Source organism: Lepidochelys olivacea (genome assembly GCF_965140295.1).
Source record: "Lepidochelys olivacea isolate rLepOli2 genome assembly, chromosome: 11".
Classification (NCBI taxonomy): Eukaryota; Metazoa; Chordata; order Testudines; family Cheloniidae; genus Lepidochelys; species Lepidochelys olivacea.
Genome location: NC_140421.1, coordinates 13,932,513 through 13,953,325, shown reverse-complemented (window position 1 = coordinate 13,953,325; position 20,813 = coordinate 13,932,513). Strand labels below are relative to the sequence as shown.

Here is a 20,813-nt window from a genome sequence, read left to right as displayed (position 1 = left end):
CTGTTGAACTCTCCATTATCTGTCTCAATCACATATGGTCTGGACAACATATCCTTTTTCTTTACAACAGCTGGAGCTGCCCATGCTTTTTCTCCATCCAGTTGGACACAAACACAGTCACCAGGTTCCAGATCCGGCAGCTCTCTGAATGACGTCTGTTATAAGAGTATTCATAAACTCCTTTTGCCTTTTTATCCAGTTTGGCTAATATCTTCACACCTGGTCACTTTGGAGATACAGCAGAACCTCAGACTTACAAACACCTCAGGAATGGAGATTGTTTGTAACTCTGAAATGTTCGTAACTCTGAACAAAACATTACGGTGGTCCTTTCAAAAGTTTACAACAGAGCGTTGACTCAATAAAGCTTTGAAACTTTACTATGCAGAAGAAAAATGCTGCTTGCCTTTTAGTTTTTAGTAGTTTACGTTTAATACTGTACTGTATTTGCTTTTTTGTTTGTTTGTTTGTCTCTGCTGCTGCTGATTGTGTACTTTCAGTTCCAAATGAGGTGAGCGGTTGACTGATCAGAACGTAACTCTGAGGTTCTACTGTAGATTCTTTTCCAAAGTTGGAACAGTAGTTCTGGGTTATCTTTCCATCAGCAGTTGTACTGTACCAGTGGCTGCTATCTGCATTCATCTGTAGCTCAGAAGATCAACAAATGAACCTTCCTGTTTTAGGATTTTCTTGGCTGTCTGCTAGCCCTCTCAGCCTCTCCATTCACTTGTGGGTAATTGGGCTGCTAGTAATATGGTCAAAATCATATTTCATTTGGAATTACTTAAATTCCACTGTGGTGAACCGTGGTCTGTTGTTCATCACTAGTTGTTCCGGAAAACGGAAATGAACAAACGTGCACTTCAGTTTCTTGATAACACTGCAAGATGTTAGGTTTTTCAAGTACCTTATTTCTATGTAGCTAAGAAAACAGTCCACTATGATCAGGTAATTATGTCTTCTGAATTTGCATAAATCTGCAACTAGTCTCTTCCAACATCTGCCTGATAGAGGTGTTGTTATTAAAGATCCTTTGTGTTGTTAATTCTGTAACATTCACATGCAGATACTAATTCTTTATGTCTTTGCTGATACCCGGCCACCACATTGACTGGATGGCCCATTCACTGCATTTAGTTAGTCCTTGGGGACTTTGTGGATGAAGTTTAGGATATTTCCTCTCACTTCATTTGGAATTACAATGCAATCACCTTTAATCATTTGTCAAGTTGATTTGCTTAATTGTCCATGTACCACAAAATAATCTCTTGTCACTTCCTCCAGATATTTGGGCCAGCTGGCCCTAATGTAACTAAGAATTTGTTGAAGTTGCATGTCTGTTGAGATTGCTCTTTGTAGCTGGTATAGTATCTCTTCTGACGCTGGTCTGTATGCCTCCACAGCATCCACATATGCCTTTATGCCATCTCTGAGCTCACAAGTAGTTGAGTGTGATGCTGGCCATGATAAAGTGTCATGACCAGATTTTTCACAGGAACATATTTAGCAATTGGGTTAACTCTCTTTAACCCTATCAATAGACGTTGCCATCTCAGCAGTGCTTGATCCAGGTCTTTTCTGCTGATGAAGGTTATAAGTGGTTTATAGTCAGTTATCACCAAAAAAGAATCCAATCCTTACAGATACCCATAAAAATTCTCACCTGCCCATATGCTAGCCAAGCATTCCTTTTCAATCTGTACATGTCATTTTTCCGCTTCTGTGAGTGAGCAAGAACAAAATGCAACTGGATTCCATTCAGCTCCATGTTGTTGCAACAATATAACACCTAGGCCATAGTAGCTTGCATCCACACTGACCATTGTGGGTTTGTTCACATCATAGTACTTGAGAACTAGAGCTGCTGAGATCATTTCTTTTACCTTTTTGAAGGCAATTTCTTGATTTGTCTCCCCTAGCCAAGATGTGCTGCACTTTAACAGTTCATTCAATGGTTTTGTCACTGTACAAAGGTCTTGGAGGTATTCACCAAGGTAATTTAGTATGCCCAGTATGCATCTCAGTTCTGGTACATTCCATTCTCAAATTGGATTCACTTTCTCCCCATTCTAGGACTGCGATTCCATCTTTGTTTATTGTCTGTCCCAAAGTTACTGAGTTACTGTCCCAAAAACTCAGTTTGGTGCAGGCAGAAAATGCACTTTTCCTTGTTTAGCTGCACTACTGATTGACTGATTAAGTTTAGAACTTTGTTGAGGGTTTTGTTGTGCTCCTCCATCGATAACACATATATCAAAATATTCATGAAAACTACAACTACATTTGTGTAAGTTCTGCCATCTTTCTATGGAAAATTTCAGGTGCACTTGTAATCCTAAAATGTAATCTTTGAAAGCAAAATCTCCCAAAAGGTGCGATAAATGTAGTCAGTTTAACAAACGCTCTTTCTGGTTGAAGCAATTTGCCAGAATCCATTCACGGCATCCAGCGTGGAGAATACAGTAACGCCTTTCACTTTGAGGAGGAAGTCATCCAGTGTTGGGAGGATATGTTTTTCTCTCATAACTGCTTCACTATGTCTTTTTATATCCACAATAATAAACTGGATTTCATAGGGCCATATGTATGGATTTTCAGATTATTTTCTGATTTTGTTTTTCTGATTTAAAAAAAATTTAAACCCATCTTTATGGTTTTTTAAATCAAAATTGTAATTGTGTCTTTGAGGAGGGGGACACTGATGCTGCACAAAGGAGCAGAGGCAACATGTGGGCGGGCATGCAGGGTCACCTACCCCCAGATTTCTTAGGATGCCTCTGGCTGGGATGCCCACCAGCAAGGAGGCAGCACTCCCTCTGGCAGCAGCATGTATCCGTGTAGCCACGTGAGGAGGGAGGAAGCAGCAGGACGGCTGGCTGCCAGATGAGCTCCTCCAGGTCCCCACTACATGGGGCTGCTTTTCTTCCCTGCTGTTGGAGTCCCAGTGACTTTTGCCTGCTTTGCAGACCACCCGCTGAGGTGAGTCAGGGAGCGGGGCAGAGGCAAAGTGTGGGACTTCCGAAGCAGGGAAGAGCAGCTGTAGTAGGAGTGGTGGGGAGGAGCTCAGCCAGCAGCCAGCCACCCTAAACATAAGAATGGCCAGACTGGGTCAGACCAAAGGTCCATCCAGCCCAGTATCCTATCTGCCGACAGTGGCCAATGCCAGGTGCCCCAGAGGGAGTAAACCTAACAGGTAATAATCAAGTGATCTCTTTCCTGCCATCCATCTCCACCCTCTGACAAACAGAGGCTAGGGACACCATTCCTTACCCATCCTGGCTAAGGAATGGTGTCCCTAGCCTCTGTTTGTCAGCTGCTGTTTCCTCCCCCACCCAACAATGCAGGGACACAGGGTAAGTGCTGCTGCCTCCTTGCTGCTGGGCATCCCAAGAAGCTTTCATTTGTGTCCCTCCACTAGCCACAGCTACATGATGCCTCTGTAAAGGAGCATGAAGAGGTTCTTTCAAATGAACCTATGTTCAATTGTGCAATGAATACTTGTATTGACACAGCATCTTGAGGGAATTTTGGCATCACATTAGGGAGAAGCTGATGTCCCCGAGGAACTGACACAGCAAGGAATTGAGTTCTCAGAAGCTGCCCTTAAATCTCAGGTGCTGACCCTTCTCCCCTAACCCCTGCAATCCCTTGTGGCCCTCGCCACCTGCACTTCCTCCTCACACCACTGGTCTCTTACCTCCAGTGGCTGCACGTAGCTCAGCCATGCAGCCCGCCCTGCCTGCCTGCCACTGTGGTCCTAATGCCGGTGAGAGCCTGGATTCCATGTTATTGTTTTAATTTTATGATTCCATCCATGTTCTCATTAATGCCGATTTCATAAAGCTCTACACAAAGTTTTGTATTTTTCCATTTTTCTTTATAATTGGTACCACTGTGTACATCATGATGTTGGCTCAGAGATTTTTCGATTAAGCCAATCTATTCCATTCTCTTGAACTCAGTTTCCACTTTATGAAGCAACACCATAGGAATCCTCACAGGTGTACGTACACTATATGTTTCAACACTGCCTCTTAACGTTATTTATACTCAGACTCCTTCCAAAACTCCAATACCAAATACTCCAAGAAGTTCTGCCACTTTTCTCATTAGGCCCATCATGGCTTCCATGCTGCAGCTGAGAAGGTTGTTGGTGTTTGGTCCTTTGATCATATACACTCTGAATGCAAAGCTTTTGTCTTTGTAAGTTGTTTCTATGGTGAACTGGTCCATACACTTCACAGTACCTCCAGGGCTAGTCAGGATTGTGTCAAGCAATTTCAGCTCTGGGAGGACTTCAAGGTGATTATACATCCCTTCTGGCATGACTTTCACATCTGCTCCTGAGTCAATTTTAAGCTCAATGGTCTTTCCATGAATATTCAGTTTCACTCTCTAGGCAGGGTCTGTCATCACACTTGATAGAGCCCAGAAATAATGGCTCTTGACTGCCTCAGTACAGCAAACGCCTGCAAAGTGTCCATATTTTGTGTATTTGTTACATCTTGCACCTTTGGCTGAACACACATCTCATGGGCTATGACTTTTTCCATATGTTGTGCATTTAGTCTGAAGGGTTTTGTAGTTAGCCTGTGTATAAGGTCAAATCGGTCTTTAATTATAGCTGCTGTGAGGTGTTTTTATCTCCAAGACCAATAACCAGTCTACCTCTGATATTTTCATGTTTTATAGCCTTCAAATCAGAACTTTCTGCCAAGGCCTGCAAAGCGGCTGTAAAAGATTCCACAGATTTCCCTCGTCCTTGACTTCTCTGGCAAGCACGCACCCTTTCATACCCCACATTTCTCTGAGGTACAGAGCAGGCATCCGGCCTTGCCAGAACTCTTTCACGGTCATCCTTGTGACTGCTGTCATTACAGGCAACGGATTTAAAGGTATGCTCGGCCGTCTTCCCCGGAGCAGAAACGAAAGACGACCTCGGGACGCCTCCAGGTTCCGGGCGGCGTTCAGCAGCAACGTCCCGCCGTCTGCCCGCCCTGGCGCAGCTGAGCTTCCGGGGCCAGGGAGGAGCGTCACGCCATCGAGCCTGCGACCTGTGCTGCCCTCCTGCGGCACCAGTGGGGCCCTGTCCTCCGCCCACGTGGCAGGCCGCCAGGAGGCTGCAAGCACCTCAGGCCTCTGGCCCAGGCTCCCACGGGCCACCGCGCTCCCCTGGAGAGACGTGTTTGCCCCGCCCCCACGGCTGGCCATGTTACACACAGCACCACCTAGGGGCTGGAGGTTGTACTACAGCCACCATCACTGCCCCCTCTGCCCCGCCCCCACCACAGGGCCGCCAACCGCCACACTCCCCCGAGCTCGCGCTCCCACGCCCCCTGGCCCCGCCCATCAAGCAGATCCTACCCCCCTCAAATCTTACTGCTCCGCTCTGCCCGGGCCACTTCCGGCTTTACCGCCCTCACACCATCCGACAGTGTCACGTGACCTTCCCTTGCCCCCCGCGCTTTCTGACGCAGGGGCGGGGCCTCTCTCAACGTGCAAGGCTCCACAATTGGCCGCCCGGTAGTCTATCCCCGCCCCGTCCACTCGCCTGCCTTCACAGCTCCGTGTGATTGGGCGCAGGTTTCCTTCTGCCTTGCCCCTCGCTGTTCCGGGATTGGCGTCGGGCGTTCTGACCACGACCCTCCTTTGGTGATTGGCGGCGAGGCAGCCCTGAGCCCGCCTCCCGCGCGAGAGGATTGGTGCGGGCGGGGCGCGGTGTCTCCCTCCCTTCCCGCCCAGATGGAATCGTGATTGGTCGCCGGGCGCCGCGTGCCCAGCCCGGCTCGGTGATTGGGCGGCGGTCGCTCTGGTGATGGCTGAAGGGGTGGGTCTGTGGGGGAAGGCGGAACTGCAGATGCCCGGGGGCGCGAGCCAGTGAATCAGCCGCGCGACAACTCGCTGCTCCCGACCGCTGCTATGTCTCAGGTACCGGGAGCCCGCGCTGGGGGGAGGCGCTGTGGGGCGGGGAGCGGCCCGTTCCCATCCCCTCCCCCCACGTTCCCATCCCCTCAGCGGGGGGGGGGGGGGTCGCTTCACTCGCCCGGTCTCGCCCCCTGTAGCTGGGAGCCCCTCCATTTTTCTTCCCCTCGCCCCAGGCTGAGGGGGCGGCTCTGGCTCGGCGGTAGCGACTCTTCCCCACCCCCCCCTTCCCCTTTTCCGCCCTTCTCCCGGAGGCTCCTTGCTCCCGCTCCCTGTGAGAGAGAGAGAGACCTGAACCCAGGCGGCTTCTCCTTTCGCCCAGGGAGCCAGCCTGGGCCTCCCCGCCCGAGCTGGGCTCCCGCCGCCATCTGCTCCTGCTGGGCCTGGAGCCCGCAAAGTGGGAGTTGCCGCTTCCCCCCCCCCCCGCCCCCCTCCAAGCCGCTGCAGCGCTAAGGCCTGGGGCTGCAGGCGGCCGTGGGGTTGTGCAGGGCAGGCCCCCGCTCTGAAACTGGGTTGAGAGCTACCCTGGGGAGGGCCGCATGCCCAGCGCAGCGGCTATAAGCGGCGTAGGGCACGTCTGCTGCATCCTTCTTGTTTCTCCATCTCCTAGTAACCCGAGGCCTGTGTAGTGCTGCCATTACAAGTAGTTATGGGGGGGTGGTATTAGCCTTACAAAGGGAGAGGCGTTTGCATGGATGCACAGGGTCGCATAAGGGCGTCCTGGGTGGTAGTGGAGACTCAGTCTGCTGCCCATGGGGCTAGTAAGGGCCTGGTGTGAAGGTGCCATGGTGAACAAGTAGCCTGATTATCAAGATCCACACCAGTGTAATTGAACGAAGCACTGCTGAAGCCAGTGGGCTGGTGTCAAGGGAAAGAAGACTGTTCTCTTATCAGACCTCTTGGATATGTTGGCTTGGTAACAACTAGGACACAAGTTGTGGAGTTGGCATGTCCTCGTACTCTTTAGCAAGCTAGCAACTACTTTCAGTTTGTGTGTGCATGTGCAGCCCTATAAAATAAGCGATAGCACTTCACTGCCACAAAAGTGACACATAAAATGCTTGCATAAACATCCGCTGTGTAACATGTTGAGACAATAAACGAATGGGGGTGGAGAGAATATACAGGGGAGAGGTCATTTACTTGGATGGGGTTGAGGTGGGAAATGGCTGGTAATTACTAGCAAAAATGTTAGGTGCCAACTGTCTGACTATATAATCTCAGAATCACAAAGTGAACTTCCTTAATTGGGGGAGTGAAGGGGTGGGAATACTTAACATTTGAGGGCTGTGTTCAAGGCTTCCTTTCTACCAAATCTTCACTGCAGATTTCCCAACTTCTTTTCCCATGCAATATTTATAGCAAACATCTCTGATCCTGCTGCTGCTTCCAAAATAGCAGACTTTCACTCATCCTACAGGGCACAAACTGATGTAACACAGGGGAGAGTTGAAACTACTGATTAGTAACACAGTTCAATTGACTTTTAATGTGTTACAATTATTAGCATTTCTATCTACATACAATGTAATGTTTATAATCTCTTGTCTCATACCTTCATGTAAACTCCAGTCATGATACTTGGTTTCAATTTTAATTTTTGTGTCCTTCCTGCTACTTTGTCATCTTCAAGCAGACCATACATTTGTCAGTTCAAGATTTAAACTAATATCTACTGGCAAGAGTGAAAACCAACGTAGACTTTATGATCTTTTCATTTAGGCTGAGTTTGATAAAGCTGCTGAAGAAGTTAAGCAACTGAAATCTCAACCAACAGATGAAGAAATGCTGTACATCTACAGTCACTTCAAACAAGCTACAGTTGGAGATATAAACACAGGTATGTAATGGAAAGGAGTTCTAGGCTTGAGGAATAAGAAGTGCTCATAAACATTAATTTTCAATAAAGAGAAAATAAGTGCTCACTTAACACTTTAAGAGGCTGCTAATGGCTTTAGATGTCCATCTTGCTGTAAATTACTCTTAAGTAGTGAAACTGAGCAGTGTGTAATGCAACGTGACCTTGACCTCTAGCTCTCAAATCACTGACCGTAAACAACTACACTGCTTCTTTTTTGAGGCAAAGTCTCTATGGTGTGGGCAAAGAGTGGGTTTCTGAAAGTTTGGGCGTCCTGCTGCTTTGGCATAACCTTTACATATAAATGTACCAAATTGACCCAGCCTTCTACTATTCAGCTGAGAGCTGCTTAAACAATATAAAAATAATTGTGTTCTTACCCTGCATTTTTTCTACTTGGCATTCTTAACTACTCTTGACCTTGGGTCCTCCCATTTTTATATGCTGGAGCAATACTGTTTCAATCCTCTGTATGTAGATGTATTTGGCCAGTAAATTGTATTGCACTAGATTAACCAACGCCTCATTAAAATAAATAGGGTATTGATAGCTATGTAAATGCCTCCCTAAGCAAATAACCAATTGTCCTCATTCTCAAACCTTAAAATAGCTGCCCCTAGTAGACTGATGTAGGGAAAAGCAATGTAGCTACCCTACTGCTAGTGCCAGACTAATAGGTGAAAAGCAAGTAAACTTTTTTCTGATCTTTTAAGGCCAAGTACAAGTCGTAATGATATGATTAAAGGTTTTTCACTAGTTTGGTTTAGACTAGTGCAATTTAATGACACTTACTTTGATTTTAAATCTGGTCTATACTTAGCATACTTCTCTAAATCTACAGGCATTAACTGAACTGATAACCAGTTTTGAACAAATACCAGCTAAAACACAGAAGGTGCACTAGCTGAGGTTATATCAGTGCAACTTGTGAATATAGAAAACCCTAAGAATCCTGCATCCTTTATATAGCTGCTGTATGAAATAGCATTAATTTTCAGCTTTTGGGCAGCTGTGACCAAGAGGCTATCTAGACTAGGAGAATTGCACTGGTGTAGATGCTGCATCTGTGGAAATGGGGTTGAACTAGTTTAGTTTATCGGGGTAAATTGCAGCATACAATGGGCATCTGCATTTACATAACTGCACTGGTATAAAAACAGTGTAGGTAAGGCCTAAATAGTACTACTTTTAAAGAAAACCAAAGGCATAAAAAAAGCAGGTGTGTACTGAAACAAGAGAAACTTCAATCAGAGCTGGCTATGGGATTTGGAGGAGAAACAAGTCCACCCACAGATGAGGTACAGTGCTAAGCCTGTTCCACTGCTTCACTTATCTTAAGAGGCAAACTTTCATAATTTCCCAGTCTAATGGTGCAAACAATCTTAGTGGTCTTGCATAACATCTGAAGTGAGTTAAATCTAGAAATGGAAAAATGCCAGCTGGAGCACTGGCGTACTGACTCAGTTAGTGGTGAGGCCCGTCAGACATGGGTTTGGTTCCAAGTTGCCTGGAGTTGGCACACTGTAGATTTGTTAAACACGCACACAGACTTTTTTGTATAGACAAACTTACACTACACTGTAGGCCTGACTCTGCAAAGGAGCAGAGGTGAAAAGAAAACTAGCTAGGCTCTAAGCTTAGGCTTCTGGAACAGCATGGAATGCAAAATTGTTCAGAGTCAAATTAGTGGTCTTGAAGTGTCATGGCATGCCATTAAAACTTGCTTCACACTAACACCACTAAAAATCATACATCCGTTCATAGCTTACTTCTGGAACAGGCACATGTGGAGCAATAACTTAGTTTCCCATTTTGTTACAGGGGTGGAACTACCAACTATGCTATAGGTCACTCCACTGCTGCAAGGCCAGCACAAGGCTAATGCTCTGCCTCTACATCTAGCCACTGGTCTCATAGCACTTACCCATGACTGCATATTAAATTTAATTGGGAACGCTGAGAACTTTGACTCTTTTGAGAAGACCAAAAGCTGGAAGTTATTCTTGAGACTGGGAGGAGGTTTCATATCACCTTTCTCTTGTGTATTATGCCATCTCTTTGGCTACAATATCTTTCACATCTCTTAAGACTGAGTTACAGTTGAGCACCTCTGCTGATACCCTTAACTTAACAGAATTAACCAAGATGTAGCAGAAAACTCTAGTACTCTGTGACTCATTCCTAAGAAGCCTTAAGGTTACCTAGGTTGTAGAGGTCAACCATATCTTATTATTGAAGGGACACCAACTTTAAGTTGAACAAACCTTCAAACTTTTTTTTTTAACTACAGCTGCCCTTGAGCTTCATGCCTACTTTGGTTTTACAACTGCTGTCCTACTAATGTGTTTTCCCCTGTTACTGTATGAAGTGCCCATCCAAACAGGAAAACTGGCAGTGCTGTCAAGTGCACAAAGTAAACTGAAGTTTAAATTGAGTCATAGTAAACTTGAGTTCTCACCAACAATAGATAATAAACTTAGTAGAGATGACAATGTGGAGTTCTGTTAATGCTAGAAAGTTATAACTGGCTTTCCCCAGCTTCTGAACAAAATAGAGTGTAGTCTAGAAAGAGCTAATTCAGGAAGTATAATGTCTGAAATGAGAGACCATTGTGACACAGAACCACCACATCTAGAGCAATCTCCTGAAAGGACATGAGAGATTCCCAACAGTGTGGTTTGTATCCACTGACTCTTCTATGGCTAATATTGTCTCCTCTAGAGCGCCCTGGCTTTCTTGACTTGAAAGGCAAAGCAAAGTGGGATGCCTGGAATGCATTAAAAGGTAAGTCCTTTATTAAAGATGACATGAAAACAGCAGGGTTGGTCACAAATCCTAATACTCTCGCTACTTAATGAATGAGTAGAAGTCTTCTGTGACTACATGTCCAAGACAATTAGTAGTTGCTGCTGGCAGGTTCAGGCTCACTTACCTATATACTCTGATATAATTAATGGATAGTTAACACTGTAGGACAGCAGACTTAACGCTTCTAATGTGGTACTTCTGAACTGGCATTGAACTGTTCAAATCAATACCTAACTACAAAAGTGCCCCAGGTTATTTATACATATCTATTTTAGATCTTTATATAGCCATTATCATAGTATCTGAGCACTTCAGTCTTTAACCTTTCCTCCCATCCTTCTGAGGTGGGGAAGTACCGTTAGCCCTCTCTGCATACGGAGAAGTGAGGCACAGACTGACTTGCTCTGCAACAGACTTCTTGTGTAACCTTAGGCAAGAAATTGATCTTGGTCTGCCAAGTGCCAGGCTAGCACCCAAATGACTGGATCATTCTTCCCCTCATTAATAATGTTGATGCAGTTTCTGTGTTCCATTGCATTAACTAAATTGCTCTTCCAATCAAGAGGGATTATCGCTGGGACCTCAGCTCACCTAATCACTTCACAGATGTGAAGTCTAAGACTAAGGTAGCAATGTACCTAAAAGGCAAACTGCTTTGAGCCACCCTCTCCTAACACAGCGAGGGGTAGGTGTATTGCTATTATCTGCACTATATCCAAATGTTGTCTTGGAGAGTAAGCTTGTGTCTCATCAAGTCATTGTTCAACGGTCATTTGCGGAAAGAATGACAGATGCCCCTGCAAACAAATCAGAGCAGGTCTAATATAGATCCAACAGCCTGGAGTGTCCCTCTTAACTTCCTTACAACTTGACTGCATGCCATCTAGTCACATAGCAAGGAATTGTAACTTGGCATTAAGATGTCTTTTAGACACAGTAAACTGGCTTGTGACTGAACAAAGCTGCATGCTTTGTCAAAGTACCTTCCGGGGGAATCCTGAAAGGAATGTAGGCTCCTTCTCTAGAAGGCAACACCAAATCACATGCAATATCAAATTATAACCAACAAAAATGTTGTAAACTGTCCAACCAAGAATGTAAATCCCACTTCTACATGTGTGAAACTTTTAAGGGTTTTTTAAAATATTGCCTGTCCTGCAGCTGCTTTGTTTTAAACCCAACCCCTGCTGGGGAAAGTCTGTCACCTGGAAGTAGTATGCAGGCCCTGTCAGGAAAGAGGCCAGCCTACACTTCCTATGATGCAAGGAATTACAGCTGATGTTGCTTGGGGCCAACTTGGTGGGAAAGAGAAGCAACTCCATGGCCCTTTTGTTTGGGGGGGTCGGGGAAGGGAGAACGTGAAGGGGGAAAGGCAGGTAATTCCTGCTTGGAAAAGGGCAAGGTACAGGATGGGTGACACAAACAAGTTGTCATAGGGAGCAACTCCTGTTGTGCAGGGGTTACCCCATCACAGCTGTGCCTATAGAGCTAACCTTATGAATAAGATGTTCTCACTGGATCAGTGGCTTTCAATCTTTAAGGGTCATTTGCAGACCCTTATCTCAAATTGAGGTATGGACACCTTTGGAAATCTTAAACATAGTATGTGGGCCCATGCAGCTCTGAAGACCACAGGTTAAAAACCACTGCACTAGATCAAGAGTGTAATATTTTTTTAATTTTGTGAGCATTTAGGCTGCTGCTACTAAATAGCCAAGTAGTTGAGCATCAGTTTAAAGGTTACAGCACAAAGGCTGGACAAACAAATGAATCCCTAGGAGGAATTGCAGCTATAACTCTAAGGTGGGTGGCCCACTTTCATTCATTGACTGTGCTATGGCATGCAAATTAGAATGTCTCCCCGGAATTGCTTGCAATGAATGGGTTACAGCCTCCACGAATCTCATGATGCTATGGCATACTCAGTGTTCTGACTGCTTGGTAATATTTTACTGTTCCAGTTGAGTTCTTACTACTCTACTGCAGTATGAGACTTGCTCACCAGCCCTGTAACTTCACAATTCACTTCTTTTAATACTTTTATTAAAAATACTTTAAGTATTTTTACTTAATACAATTTCTAAAAGTGATTGGCACTAAGGAGCTTCCAGGAAGCAGCTGTGTATCCTCCAGCTGTTTTAAAGTGGTTTGCCAAAGGTTTCTAGTGCAACATAGATCTTGCTAACAGGTTTCAGAGTAGCAGCCATGTTAGTCTGTATTTGCAAAAAGAAAAGAAGTACTTGTGGCACCTTAGAGACTAACAAATTTATTTGAGCGTAAGCTTTCATGAGCTACAGCTCACTTCATCAGATGCATTCAGTAGAAAATACGGTGGGGAGATTTATATACATAGAGAACATGAAACAATGGGTGTTACCATACACACTGTAATGAGAGTGATCAGGTAAGGTGAGCTATTACCAGCAGGAGAGTGGGGGTGGGGGGAACCTTTTGTAGTGATGATCAAGGTGGGCCATTTCCAGCAGTTGACAAGAACGTCTGAGGAACGGGGGGGGGGGATAGTTTTACTTTGTGTAATGACCCATCCACTGCCAGTCTCTATTCAAGCCTAAGTTAATTGTATCCAGTTTGCAAATTAATTCCAATTCAGCAGTCTCTTGTTGGAGTCTGTTTCTGAAGTTTTTTTGTTAAAGTATTGCCACTTTTAGGTCTGTAATCAAGTGACCAGAGAGATTGAAGTGTTCTCCAACTGGTTTTTGAATGTTATAATTCTTGATGTCTGATTTGTGTCCATTTATTCTCTTATGTAGAGACTGTCCAGTTAGACCAATGTACATGGCAGAGGGGCATATATCACATTGGTAGATGTGCAGGTTACCGAGCCTCTGATAGTGTGGCTGATGTGATTAGGCCCTATGATGGTGTCCCCTGAATAGATATGTGGACACAGTTGGCAACGGGCTTTGTTGCAAGGATAGGTTCCTGGGTTAGTGGTTCTGTTGTGTGGTATGTGGTTGTTGGTGAGTATTTGCTTCAGGTTGGGGGACTGTCTGTAAGCAAGGACTGGCCTGTCTCCAAGATCTGTGAGAGTGATGGGTCATCCTTCAGGATAGGTTGTAGATCCTTGATGATGCATTGGAGAGGTTTTAGTTGGGGGCTGAAGGTGATGGCTAGTGGCGTTCTGTTATTTTCTTTGTTGGGCCTGTCCTGTAGTAGGTGACTTCTGGGTACTCTTCTGGCTCTGTCAATCTGTTTCTTCACTTCAGCAGGTGGGTATTGTAGTTGTAAGAATGCTTGATAGAGATCTTGTAGGTGTTTGCCTCTGTCTGAGGGGTTGGAGCAAATGTGGTTGTATCGTAGAGCTTGGCTGTAGACAATGGATCATGTGGTGTGGTCTGGATGAAAGCTGGAGGCATGTAGGTAGGAATAGCGGCCAGTAGGTTTCTGGTATAGGGTGGTGGTTGTGACCATCGCTTATTAGCACAGTAGTGTCCAGGATGTGGATCTCTTGTGTGGACTGGTCCAGGCTGAGGTTGATGGTGGGATGGAAATTGTTGAAATCATGGTGGAATTCCTCAAGGGCTTCTTTTCCATGGGTTCAGATGATGATGTCATCAATGTAGCACGAGTAGGGGCATTAGGGGACAAGAGCTAAGGAAGCGTTGTTCTAAGTTAGCCATAAAAATGTTGGCATACTGTAGGGCCATGCAGGTACCCATAGCAGTGCCACTGGTTTGAAGGTATATGTTGTCCCCAAATGTGAAATAGTTATGGGTGAGGACAGTCACAAAGTTCAGCTGTCAGGTTTGCCGTGACATTATCAGGGATACTGTTCCTGACGGCTTGTAGTCTATCTTTGTGTGGAATGTTGGCGTAGAGGGTTTCTACATTCATAGTGGCCAGAGTGGTGTTTTCAGGAAGATCACCGATGGATTGTAGTTTCCTCAGGAAGTCAGTGGTGTCTCAAAGAGAGCTGGGAGTGCTGGTGGCGTAGGGCCTGAGGAGGGAGTCTACATAGCCAGACAATCCTGCTGTCAGGGTGCCAATGCCTGAGATGATGGGGTGTCCAGGATTTCCAGGTTTATGGTTTTCTTGGATAGCAGAATATCCCAGGTCGGGGTTCCAGGGGTGTGTCTGTGCGGATTTGTTCTTGTGCTTTTTCAGGGAGTTTCTTGAGCAAATGCTGTAGTTTCTTTTGGTAACCCTCAGTGGGATCTGAGGGTAATGGCTTGTAGAAAGTGGTGTTGGAGAGCTGCCTAGCAGCCTCTTGTTCGTATTCCGACCTATTCATGATGGCAACAGCACCTCCTTTGTCAGCCTTTTTGATTATGATGTCAGAGTTGTTTCTGAGGCTGTGGATAGCATTGTGTTCTGCACGGCTCAGGTTATGGGGCAAGTGATGCAGCTTTTCCACAATTTCAGGCCGTGCACGTCGGCGGAAGCACTCTATGTAGGAGTCCAGTTTGTTTCGACCTTCAGGAGGAGTCCATCCAGAATCCTTCTTTTTGTAGTCTTGGTAGGAAGCTCTCTGTAGGTTAGTATGTTCAGAGGTGTGTTGGAAATATTCCTTGAGTTGGAGGCGTCAAAAATAAGATTCTAGGTCACCACAGACCTGTATCATGTTCGTGGGGGTGGAGGGACAGATGGAGAGGCCCCGAGATAGGACAGATTCTTCTGCTGGGCTAAGAATATAGTTGGATAGATTAACAATATTGCTGGGTGGGTTAAGGGAACCACTGTTGTGGCCCCTTGTGGCATGTAGTAGTTTAGTGTCCTTTCTCTTTTGTAGAGAAGCAAAGTGTGTGTTGTAAATGGCTTGTCTACTTTTTGTAAAGTCCAGCCACTAGGAAGTTTGTGTGGAAGGTTGGTTTTTAATGAGTGTCCAGTTTTGAGAGCTCATTCTTAATCTTTCCCTGTTTGCTGTAGAGGATGTTGATCCTTAAGTGATCACTCTGGTTACAGTGTGTATGGTAATGTTCTCTATGTATATAAATCTCCTCACTGTATTTTCCACTGAATGCATCTGATGAAGTGAGCTGTAGCTCACGAAAGCTTATGCTCAAATAAATTTGTTAATCTCTAAGGTGCCACAAGTACTCCTTTTCTTTTGTCATAGATCTTACTAGACAACTGAAGTGGGGAGAACTTGGTTCTTTAAGTGTAACAAGTGGCTATTACAAGTACTCTATGGGGAATATGGCTAAAACATTTTAGTCTTCATCTGATGCATGTCTTCTCATTTCAGGAATAGCCAAAGAAGAGGCAATGAAAGCTTACATAGCGAAAGTGGAAGAATTAAAGGGCAAATATGGCATCTAAGAATTGCATCCACTCATGACTTGCACACCTGAAATATGCCTTATTTCTTAATACTGGGGATAACTGAGTAGTGGGGATGACTGGAATGTGTAGTGTACTGCAGTTTGAGATCTGCAATTCAGATTAAACTACTAATTGTTTAAATTCAATCACTTGTAAATTACACCTAATGAATTAAAGTACATTTGTTATCATTTGTGGTGGTCACTTTAATACAGGGATTTGGCTCATTTGCTTATCTCCATCTGATAACTGACAGTGATAAAGATTTGCAAAAACAATAGCTATGATGCAACACTTTAAAAGTTTCTTGCACTTCCTGTTTGTTATTGCAAAACTGAAGCTGCTAGCTATCTTAGTTTCCAGAGCTGTCCTGCCCACTAGAGGGCTCCAATAACCTTTCATAATGCAATAGGAACACTGGCTTCATCAAAACTAAACAGTAATTGTTACCATAATTACTATCTCTAGTGTAGAGGAGGCACTTGATGGATAATTTGCAATTACTAAGGCTAGAATACTTCATGATAAGATAGCTAATCTTAATACTATAGATTTAAACATTTTGTTAAAGCTAATGTTAAAAAAACATTCTCAGGATTCTTACTAGTACGGTTCTCTACACTGACTCTGCTATGGCTGGTGCCCTTTACCCAAGCATGCTTGATTTAAGTCATTAGAAAGCCTTCCATCCCTCACAGTATAATCATCTACATAGCACACTTTGTGAGGATCTCAAAGAACTTCCCCAAGTGGGGAAATTCTCATGTGTTGAGGGAGGGCAGGGGAGACTTTTAGTAATTTGCCTACCATTCTGCAGTCAATAACTGATCTCTCTAACCAGTGCCAGTCACTAAATCCTACTCTTGGTTATAGGCCGTTCCCTCCTATCTCCCTTTCTTTTCATGTTAAATACAGGCTAACAGCCTTTCCCTCTGGATACTTTAGTTTGTTGCTGTCATTACCAACATTAAAAGGAAAGACAACCTGTGGTTGGAATGCGCAAGAACTTAAGCGAACACAGTGTGGTACCAGTTGACATAGCGTCTCAAACACCACTCCAGAAATAAAAATCTTACCTGGGAAAATTCTAGGACTAGCTTTCAAAGGAATACTTTCTAGAGCATTTCAGTATCTTGCTTCAGTGGTTGTTTTGTAGCTACTTTTTGTTTCAAAAGATGAAGCCACAACATGGATTTAAGGGTGTAGGCTCCTCATGACCATGAATGAGGATTGTGGAGAATTCAGATAACTAAGTGGATTTTTTCTTAAAAGGTGAGAAGTAACCCACATACTTTTATCTACCTTGCAAGAGGGACGCTATAGATTCCATCATACTAGCTGCTTGGGCATACAGGAATAGTATGTGCTGCAGGTACAATATCAAGGGTAAATAGGATGGGGCCCTTTGACAGTTGTCAGGTAAGCCTAGGGGTAGTTGACTCAATTTTCTAAATTCATGGAAGTGCAAGGATTAGTGGATTCCAGGTAGCTGACTGTCTGTCCTATTTTGTTAGTTGTGTATCTTTCTTAAACTTCAGAAAATCTGTTGGCAGTCAAATCACAGCTAATTATTTCCCAGCTACAATGCTAGCAGAAGGCTGAAATGGCTCTACCTCAGTTCCTTCCATGGATTTGAATGACCCTGGCCCACTACTCTTTTAAGTTAAAAGGTTCTGTTGTAAACTTGGTGCTGTAGTTCAGCTTTTCAATTGAAGCAGGGGTGGGAGTGGGGAAATTACCTTCTTTAAGATGGAAAATTCATGGGTATTCTCCCTCTCCTTTGTTTCCTCCTGTTTCATGTCTCTCATTCCCTGTCTCTTCTGACTTCCTCCCCTTTGTTAGAAGCTTAGTGTATTATATCGTTTCCCTAGTAAAATACACGGGGTAGGAGTGGCAGTTCAGTTTAACCCATGAGATAACTTTAACTCCCTGCCAGCCCTAAATGCCTTAGGTAGCCCTGTCAAGGTTCCTCCCCAACTCTGAACTCTAGGGTACAGATGTGGGGACCTGCATGAAAACCTCCTAAGCTTACTTTCACCAGCTTAGGTTAAAACTTCCCCAAGGTACAAATTAATTTTATCCTTTGCCCCTGGATTTCCACTGCCACCACCAAACTTTAACTGGGTTTACTGGGAAATGTAGTTTGGACACGTCTTTCCCCCAAAATCCTCCCAACCCTTGCACCCCACTTCCTGGGGAAGGTTTGGCAAAAATCCTCACCAATTTGCATAGGTGACCACAGACCCAAACCCTTGGATCTGAGACCAATGAAAAAGCATTCGGTTTTCTTACAAGAAGACTTTTAATAGAAGTACAGGAATCGCCTCTACAAAATCAGGATGGTAGATACCTTACAGGGTAACTAGATTCAAAACATAGAGAATCCCTCTAGGCAAAACCTTAAGTTACAAAAAAGACACACAGACAGGGATAGTCATTCTATTCAGCACAGTTCTTTTCTCAGCCATTTAAAGAAATCATAATCTAACACATACCTAGCTAGATTACTTACTAAAAGTTCTAAGACTCCATTCCTGTTCTGTCCCTGGCAAAAGCGACAGACACAGACCCTTTGTTTCTCTCCCTCCTCCCAGCTTTTGAAAGTATCTTGTCTCCTCATTGGTGGTTTTGGTCAGGTGCCAGCGAGGTTACCTTTAGCTTCTTAACTCTTTACAGGTGAGAGGATTTTTCCTCTAGCCAGGAGGGATTTTAAAGGGGTTTACCCTTCCCTTTATATTTATGACATGCCCCAAAACTCAACAGCTGTAGCTGTGAAATCAGCGATCCTTAGCGGTTTCCATTAGCTATTGGAGTAGAATAGAACTGGCAAATACTTCCACTTCTGCTTTTATCTGCTGGAAGGTGTCATATTATCCCATGACAGTTTGCTAATATGTCTTCTGTCGGATAGAATGGCCATTTGCATGGCATTTTCAGCTGTCAGAATCTCTACTAGTACAACAGGATCATCTGGATAAGGTACATAACTGGGCCCTGGGAGACTGTGTGAGACTCAGCAAATCACTTAATTTTCCTTTTCCTCAGTTCCTTGTTTAAAATGGGGATCGTAATTTTTCTGTTCTCTCACCTTTTGTCTACTTTATATTGTAAGTTTTTGGCAGGAACTCTCATGTCATACGAGGCATTGCAGAGCGGGGCCTTTAAGCATATTGGCTATTTATTATACAGTAGTTTGCCAGTATCTGCGACTGACACTACTTTCTAGTAGTAAGCAGCATTGGCAAGGATCCTGCAGTGATGATACTGTTTCCTGAATCTTTCACTGTCTTTGTTCTCCATCTATGTTGTTTAGCTTGGTCTTCCATATCCTGACAATTTGTGTGCCATATTTCCATCATAAGAAGATTCCTGTGCATCAATATCTTTGCTCAAAAAACTTCTGAGGAGATCAGCAGTTATGTCCATCTACACCTTGATTTCCTGAAATATTTTCGTGAATGACCATTCTTTTCTCAATCCGATGAGTAATGTTGCTTTTCTGGCACCTGCTTTAGCTTGTGTGGTCTCTGCTGCATCCAAAGTAGGCACAAGTTTTCTAGCAGTTGTTACTAGTATCTGATTTAAATGTATATAAAAAGCCCTCTGCCCATTAGCTGGTGTGTAGTGCTAGTTGAAGTTAAGTTTCCAATCCATGAGAAATTCTGGGATTTTGGAATTTTTTTGTTCTGAACTGGAATGAGAAATTTATTTTCCTGCAAAACATGTTTGAAAAAATATGTAATGCATAATATAAAATTTCAGAATGAAAAATCAAAACATTGTTCCTTATGAGAATGCTTCATTTCAATGTTTTAAACAAAATTTCATTGAAATTAAAATGTGTCTATGAAAGTTTTGACAAAATGGCATTTTCCAGTGGTATAATGTTCCACTGGAAAATTTTTGACCAGCTCTGCGGGTGTGTGCTGTTTTAGCAGACAATGAACAGCATGACACACTGGAGGATGAGCACTAGGAGGCCAATGAAGAGATCTCCTCAGAAAGCCAGGATCACTGGAATTCAGGAACATGACACCAGGCAACTAGAAGGCGGGCCCAAGTCCTCCAGTAACTGAGCCCAATTCTTAGGTAGCAGCCCAGGCTAGGACTGATGAGGCAACCTCAGCATCTTTACCATTTTTTATTATTGTGCTATATGGCTGTGCTACCTCTGTGCCAAGTACCCCAGGGGTGCAGCCATTCTAAGCAAATGTGAACTAGGAGTCTTTGAGGTCCCTTCCCTCCCTCGGCCCATGCTGTCCATTTTCATCTTTTTTCCCCCTGCGTTTTTCCAAAATGTTGGCTGCTCCAGCTGGGGAATTAGCCTCTGTCTCATGCTAAAGCCCCAGCTATTGACCACAGAGGGCACATGCCCATCTACCTATTTTCCTTTCTCCTTTCCTCCATCTGTCCTGCCTGCAAATGCACCCCACTCCCAACCCCATTTGCCTGCTCAATATGGTGACTGGTAGCATGGTGCAATCACAGCCTCTACCCCTCCTACAGCAGATATGAATTGTCATAAATATACACAGGGCAGCTATACTGAATTGCCTTACCTGTAAGGGGTTAATCAGCTCAATTAACCTAGTTGGCACCTGACCAGAAGGACCAATGGGGAAAGAAGATACTTTCAAATCTGTGCAGGGAGGTTTTGTTTGTGCTCTCCATTTGTTCCCTTTCTGGACCGAAGAGAGGAACCAGGCAGGAAAAACATCTTCTGAAAACCTACCTGAAATGAGCATCTAAGAATACAAAAATTGTAAGTAAGGCAAGGAAATGTTAAATTATCATTTGTGAATTTTCCCTATGCTAAGACGTAATTTCATTCCTGTTTTGTAACTGGAAAGCAGAGTCAGAGGGGAATCCTGTGTGTTTTAAATCTTTTTGTTACCCTGTAAAGTTACCTTCCATCCTGAGTTTGCAGGTGTGATTTTTTTTT

The 20,813-nt window shown here is 44.2% G+C and overlaps 2 protein-coding genes across 5 annotated transcripts in view; one reads left to right on the top strand and one right to left on the bottom strand.

The window, feature by feature from the left end:
* Positions 1-5,521, bottom strand: part of LOC311528481 (UPF0538 protein C2orf76 homolog) — a 32,406-nt gene extending 26,885 nt beyond the window's left edge. For 2 of the 4 annotated variants that reach the window (XM_084643559.1, XM_084643558.1), the window contains exon 1: positions 5,381-5,520. The gene's annotated coding sequence lies outside the window, so the exon portion shown is untranslated. Of the gene's footprint in view, positions 1-5,380 lie in introns of all 4 variants that reach the window. The other 2 variants (XR_014713611.1, XM_084643557.1) reach the window with 2 other exon arrangements.
* A 283-nt stretch (positions 5,522-5,804) lies between these two features.
* DBI (diazepam binding inhibitor, acyl-CoA binding protein) lies at positions 5,805-16,062 on the top strand. Its single transcript, XM_084643560.1, has 4 exons — positions 5,805-5,928; positions 7,645-7,762; positions 10,502-10,564; positions 15,795-16,062. Exons 1-4 carry the CDS (start codon positions 5,920-5,922, stop codon positions 15,866-15,868), a joined length of 264 nt encoding a protein of 87 aa, XP_084499686.1. The 5' UTR covers positions 5,805-5,919; the 3' UTR covers positions 15,869-16,062.
* The last annotated feature ends 4,751 nt before the right edge of the window (positions 16,063-20,813 follow it).